Source organism: Grammomys surdaster, unplaced genomic scaffold (genome assembly GCF_004785775.1).
Source record: "Grammomys surdaster isolate TR1022 unplaced genomic scaffold, NIH_TR_1.0 125690, whole genome shotgun sequence".
In the NCBI taxonomy this organism is placed as follows: Eukaryota; Metazoa; Chordata; class Mammalia; order Rodentia; family Muridae; genus Grammomys; species Grammomys surdaster.
This window is the reverse complement of record NW_021620526.1, coordinates 4-7032: the sequence shown is the minus strand read 5'-3', so window position 1 is coordinate 7032 and position 7029 is coordinate 4. Positions and strand designations below refer to the sequence as shown.

General features: G+C 47.8%; 1 protein-coding gene across 1 annotated transcript; it reads right to left on the bottom strand.

Annotated features, from left to right (window-relative positions):
• Positions 1 to 2037: 2037 nt before the first annotated feature.
• Positions 2038 to 6400, bottom strand: Pnma5 (PNMA family member 5). The gene is given in 5 exon segments (XM_028788015.1): positions 2038 to 3326; positions 3329 to 4809; positions 4928 to 4986; positions 5202 to 5314; positions 6337 to 6400. Coding segments are annotated over 2 exon segments (1854 nt in total). The 5' UTR covers positions 4716 to 4809; positions 4928 to 4986; positions 5202 to 5314; positions 6337 to 6400; the 3' UTR covers positions 2038 to 2859.
• Between the last annotated feature and the right edge of the window lie 629 nt (positions 6401 to 7029).

Sequence of the window (7029 nt, the reverse complement as noted above, 5' to 3'; positions counted from 1 at the left end):
ACCTCATTAGAATGTAGATCTGTCTTGAGCCTACACAGGTCCTCTTCCTCATCTACATGTGAAGGGCTTAGGATGTTACCCTTATGTTACTGATGGCCACAAATCTATGGGGGGCTGTGGCTAGTGACAGGGGCCTAGTGCCTGGGAGCAGGCAAAGCTCCTACCGTCCCTTCGGGGTCTCCAGGGCTTCTAGCCTTAGCTCAACTAGGTACCAGGCTACCTTTCATGGTACCAAAATGATGTGTGGCTTTAGTATGAATTTACTATATACACAGACAGGCTATTGCCTTTTCTCTCTTTAATGGTATCAGAAAGAGAGCTCTCCTACCCCAATGAGAAAATAGTGGTCAACAACTCCATTCTGATAATAACCACTAAAGGAGTATAAGAGGTGTATAATCTGGATTTCCAAGTTAAAGATGATTTCCTAGGGGAAGTAACCTTGGAACTGTAAACCTAAAGGAAAGGGAAGAATTGCCTACTCATTCATGTTTCCTGAGCACCCACTATAGATAATATTGGGTCATGAAAGAGTGATGCACTGATCTGTGAAAATGAAGTTCTGCCTCCTGATACCTCCTTCCATTTTCATTTGATCAAGTCAGACCTACCAAACTTATAACACAGTGGTTTACAAGCTCTGTAGTAACACATATGACAGCCACATTCACCCAGTAACACACACACACACACACACACACACACACACATTTACATTTACATTCATAGACATACACATGGCTCACATTCAAGACACTTGACCCTCACTGCGTCCAGCCTCATGATCTGACATACCCATTCTCACATACATACAATGTCATATAATCACACTCATCGTCAGTGACAATTATATCCAGAGATTTTCATACATGAGCACACACATCCAACATTCAAAACGAAGCTCCTATACAGTGACTCACATACCTATTCACTGGCCAATAATCAGCCAGAAATGCACACTAACACCTGTACATGTGAGTGCATGCACGCGTGAGTGCACATAAACAGTCAAACACATCCCCACCAAAGGAAAGGAAGAACACTATGACAGGGTGTCTAGAATGAGTCCCTCCTTCCCCTTTTTTCTGTGACACCCAGGTTTGCCAAGCACTCTGTCCAACCAGTCCTCAAACACCCTTCAGTGGAGACCGAAGCTGGCCTGTAACCAGTCAAGAGGTAGATTGATCAGGGTGGGTGGAAAAACACCATGCTCTGAGCTAGGCATGACATCTATAGGGGTATCTTTTCATATCTGTCAATCTATCACATAGATGCCCTGTGGTCTCTACAAGTACAGTGCTGTACCAGGAATCCTGGGGCCTGCCTTCTATACTGCATCCTCCCCAACACATAGCCCCTTTATTCCTGTTTGTACCAAATGTCCTAGAAAGACAGATAGCTATTGTACCCCATACCCACTGGCTACCAGTAGTCTAGTTCCTTCCCACCCAGGAGACCACTATAGCCCCTCATGGTCTCTGACATGCATATATGCCAGTGTCAACACAGCCACCACTGCTACCCTCCAACTCACTCTCAGCAGAACATAGGCAGAACATAGCTGGAACATTCATGAAATTTATTCAACAAAAATTGTATTAAAACCATTAAAAACATAACAGAAACTTTGAGTGGTCACTAGAAGCCATACACCCTGCCCACACAGGGGCCTTCTGCTATCTCAAGAGATCATCCACTACAGTGTAGTCCTGCCTTATAGCATACAGAGTCCAGGCACAGGGAATTGGTAGGAGCATAGCATGTAACACCCCACCAACCCTAGAAAGTAAAATCATAGTAGTAACAGAAGTGGAACACCATACACAGTCCCAAGTTGAAGTCTTAAGCCTTAGCAACATCCATGGTTCCAGGACTGGGCTCGGGAACTCTGGGGAGCACCTGATCAGGTTAGAACACACACACACACACACACACACACACACACACACACACACACCTCTGCAGGACAAGCAGCAGGTGGCTGGCCTAGATGTACATCAGGAAAGCTGATGACGAGTTCACAACACCAGGTGGGTGGGAGAGCAGCTAGGGTAGCCTAGGCTGGTGCAGAAGCTCACAGCACGTGGCAGGGTGTAGAGGCGTCTGACCAGGTAGCCAGGGCCTCCAGTTGACCTCGTTAACACACACCTCACTCACGGCTTTGTACAGGAGCAGCTGATGGTGGGTAAGCACTCGAGGGGGGAAGGGACTCACTGGAGAGCTGGGTCACTATGAGGTTAACAGATAAGGAAGCAAGGTTCCAGAGCAGGGGCTAGCCTGCCTCTGGACAGCAATGGAAAGGGGAAGGGGCATCCGTGTTGGGAGAGCCAGGCAGTTGGCAGAACCCTTGAGATGGCCTTTTCTGTGGTGTCCACCTGTTTGGCATTGGTGGCAGATGGAGGACGGCACCTCAGCGATGCTGTCAGGCCACCTTCCCAGGTCAGCAGGGTTTGGAGCCAGCCTTGGCAGCTGCCTGGCAGAGTTATATTCACCCAGCTCTCCCTACTTACTCTCTGGAATTCTCCAGCAGCCCTGGACAAAAGAGAGCAGAACAAACTATACCCCACTCACCCCTTCCCAACACACACAGAGTCCTCCTCCTGCTGCTCTTCCACTTCCTGTTTGCTCACACAAAATCTGCCCTGCACACTCCCTTGCTCTCAGGCCAGCTGAGGGCATTAACTCTGTGGTGTCATGTGCCCCAGCCTGGGGCTCTTCTCTGGCACTGGGGTTCTGTCAGGGTGCCAAGAAAGAAACGGCCTTGTGTTAGCATTGGCCTCCCAGGTTCTTTGGGTCCAGAGACCTGGGGGTTTCACGGCGCGGGGGGTGGTGGTGGTGGTGGTGGTGTGCGAGGGGAGTTCACTCACGAAAGGACTCAAGGGTGCTGCCCTCATGGGGCTCCCCTAGAGCAGTGTAGATGATCCTGAAGACAGGCTGGATCCTGCGGCCTCCTCTCCTGGGTACTGCCTTTCTACCTAGCTGCACTTGATCCCAGGCACTGGTGTCCTCTGCCCAAGACAACCCTGTGGCAGGCTCTTCCACACCCTGTGCTCCTTCGGTGCCAGTGGGCATCCTTAGCTCAGAGCACCCAGCCTCACCATCTTGTGACCCACTAGTATCCCAACGGGAGTCTGGATCGCCCTGTAGTTTGGTTATAATATTAGTTCCCCATTTCTGTCTTTGACACTCCCCATGGACCTGGCATTTGGTAGTCACTGAGCTACATGGAACTTGTTCTTGCTTATTAGAATCATTTCTAGCTAGAAGGAAGTTGGGTGCCTTACCCTGGCCCTGTTGCCCTTCTACAACAGTCATGTCCCCTGTACTTTGTCTGGGCTGCCCCATAATTTTGTCAAAGTATCTCTGTTGCCTGCAAGAGGAAGGAATTACTGGATGTCCTGAGCCTATATTTCCTTGGGGTTGGGATGGCTCATAGCCCAAGCCCCTCTCTCGTTTCCCAATTCCTGTGCTGTAACATAGGGTTTCTGCTCATTGGGTTCATTTTCAGCCCTGAAACCTGATTCCCTCATATGTCCCTCTTCCCCAGCACTGTGTCTCCATAGCACTCGCCTCCGTTTCACTGATGTGATCTCCTCTCCTATGGTCTGGGTGCTGATCTCCCTAAAATACTCCGCCTGGGTGACAACCTGATCTGCTGCCTCACATGTCCTGTTTTCCTTTTCTGCTTGACTCGGCTCCTTCACTACCACAGTGGTTTCCCACTCTTCTTCATCTCGAGTGAGCTTCATTAATTCCAGAAAAGTAGGTGGGCATCCTTGCTGATCTAAGAGGGATAGCTTTCCCCGAAGGCCAGTGGTCATGGAGACCCGAGATAAGATATGCTTGAGACGAATTGAATCTGCATTGTGTGTTGACAATGGGCTCTGCTGCACTGCTTTCTGCAGCAAGGGCTCTAAGCGTAACAAGTAATCAGATATCTTTTCTGCAGGTTTCTGAAAAGACTGAAGGAACTTGAACTGTAAGGCCTTATAGTCCTCTTTATTCCCATAGATGTGCTTTAGGGCTTTCAAGCACTGCTCCACAGTTAGGGAGTCATTGCTAGCCCACAGTGCCTGCATGACTGACAGGGCAGAGCCACGTAAGCTCTCTACAAGGCGCTGCTTCTTCTCACTCTCAGACATCTGCCATAACTGCATCAGCTCAGTAACTTCCTCTAACCAGGTTTCAAAGCTTTCTTCTCCTGGGCCTGGAAAGGGACTGCCAGAAAACACTTTCAGTTTTCGGTAACATGTGCTATTATTGTACCAAGACTTCAAGCCTTTTGGTTTGTCTTGGTCTAAATTCCTTAGCTCCATTCTCTCTGTAGGGACAGTGCTAAAGCCCAGGGCTTTAGCCACATCTACCATTCTCCGTCCTTCATCTCTCAGAAAGTAGATCAACTTATTGATAAACTCATCATCTGGGCTACGGGGTTTGACAACTATTTCCCAGGCCCCACCCTCTGCTGGTATATGAGTAGGCATCATAGTATAATCAACAACTTCAGTAAGTTCAATTAAGACTGCCTTAGCTTCATCTTCCCTCCTAAACATCCTGCCTATCACCTTGTGTGCACACAAGGGAGGTAAGCCTTCTTTCAAAGCATCCTTTATCTCAGCCTCAGTGCAGTGCACGGGAATGCCCACAATGAGCACAGCCTTCTTGGGGTCCAGATCCATCCCCTTACACCAGTCATCTAATAGAGCCACGGCCATTGTTCCCTTCCTCTATGGGCAGACCTAAAACTAGGACTTAAATATTCTAAACCAATGCCATGTAGAAAGTCAGTGATGTCCTGGTTTCCATAACCTGAAATGCAAATGAAGTTACGATGTTACTTAATGATTCCCATCATGTTTCTTCCTCTCAAACATTCAGTCTTGTGCAATCACAGAAACCTCCCCAAACCTAACTGAACCCTGCTGACCTTCAGTTGCAGCAACCTCCTTGGAAGTACAGGGACGCTACTGTGTATTCTGCAAGTACCTATGGGGAAAATGCCAATGTCAGGAGGCAAAGACCAATGCCTGAGGGCACTGGAAAAGACCCAGTGGAGGAAAGGCAAAAAAATAAAAAGACCCCAGAAAGTAAACAGACAATATTAACTATGGCCCCTACCTTGCAGTATGTGAATCTTGGCAGGAAACCCCTTCACCAGCTCTTTGCTACAGTTAGAGGCTACTTCCAAAATAGATGCTCACCCTGTTGTTTTCTGTGGAGTGCCCCACTAAAGTGTGGATATGATGACTTTCCTGGCACTGGTGCTTGATCCTGGAAGTCTTCTGGCTCTATCCAGACAGGTGGTGCAGGGGTGCTAGTTCAAGGCAAGGCAGAGGAATATTTAATATGGTCTGTCCTGAATGTCCCTGCCCATGCAGGCTGTGCTAATTCTGAATCTGTTCAAGAATCTAAAGACAGCCCCTTGCTGAGTGTGGTAGAGCACAACTTTAATCCCTGCGCTTGAAGTATGCTGAGGCTGATCTGTCAGTTTTGAAACCTAAGCCGTCGGTTGCTACTTTGTAAGACCTTCAAAAAAAAAAAAAAAAAAAGTTCCTTGCAAGAATTTGAGCAACTGCTCCACTAGGGGGAGCTGCTGACACAGACTCCACTGACACCACCCACCACGAAGTGTCCCTCCTATTTCCAGAACCTGCTGCCATCCAGCTCCATCTTGGTCCCTGAAACCTTCCAGCTGTCCCAAGCACCGACTCTTCCCTCTTCCAGGGCCATTTTAGACCACCTACCATCTATCTCAGTTACAGCTCTGAACAAGACACAGACAGATCCAGGTTCCAGTAACTTCTCAACTGTCCCAAGTGTCACCCCTTCCCAGTTTCAGCAAGTTCCCAGACTTCCGTAGCCATCTCTCAGTCCCAGCTCTGGACCAGGCCAGCTCCTTCAAGTTATACCTTTTTAAGTTATGTCTCCAGGTCCCATGCCATTCATGTCCCACCACCACATCCTAGCGACAATCTAAAGTCACTCCTGTTACCAAATACCTCCTTCATTTATTCCTAAATTCCCCTACCTCTAAACCCAAACAAACACTGGGGATTGGCTGCTCAGGAGACAGGAAGATTACCTGAACACAGAAATTTGAGCTGAGCCTGTGCAACATAAAAATACTATCTCACAAAGAGAAAACAACCAGAAAAGAGATAATCCATTATGCTTCACAGATATTCTCCATTACTCATAACCCTTATCTCATATTCCGAAAAAAGAGTTTTAGTGAAAGAAAACAGAAGGCCATAAAACTAAAAGACACAAATGGAATGGGTGATGTCTAGAAATGGCAGAAATCCTTAGAGTGCCAAGGGGAAGGCAGCACGGTACCTGCTGAAGAGGCCTCCAGTCTAGAACTCCAGAGCCGCCGCAACCACAGACGCTTCCAAAGGAAATGGGCTCCGAGACTAGGGCAGAAAGATCTTATATATATGCTGGCCCCGCCCACGCCCGTGGAGTTGCACACGACCCTTTTGGGGTTGTGCTCTGGTGTCACCTCCCCTTCCCCCCTCCCATTCCCTAATAGGAGGATTCTGTTGCATTAACCAATCCTGTCTGCCCTGGGGGAGGGGCAACTGGGAGGGACACAGAATTTGAACAGAGTGGACTAAAGTTTCCCCTAGTAGAGACCACCAAGCATGGCACGTGTCATGCCAAGTCCAGCAGCCATTGGTTCTCCTGTTTCACGTGTCTGTGCCTCATTGGCTACTAGCTGTGACTTGGTGGTCATCAGTTACTCTTATTAGTATATTCAAATAGTGAAAGGTGGGTGTAACGCTAACTGTACAGGCTGAGCACAAAGTATGTGTCTGATTGCAAAACATAGAGCCCAGCACAAAATACAAGCCCATCAAGGACTTCATAACTGAAAGTTATATATTGCCTGTTTATTCTTTATTAGGTTCTGCTGTCGAGCTGGAAGGCCGCTATTACACGTTTCTTGAATTTCTCCAGCGCATAAAATTTTTCCAGGTTTACCAAGACATATTTTCATATATATATATATATATATATATATATATA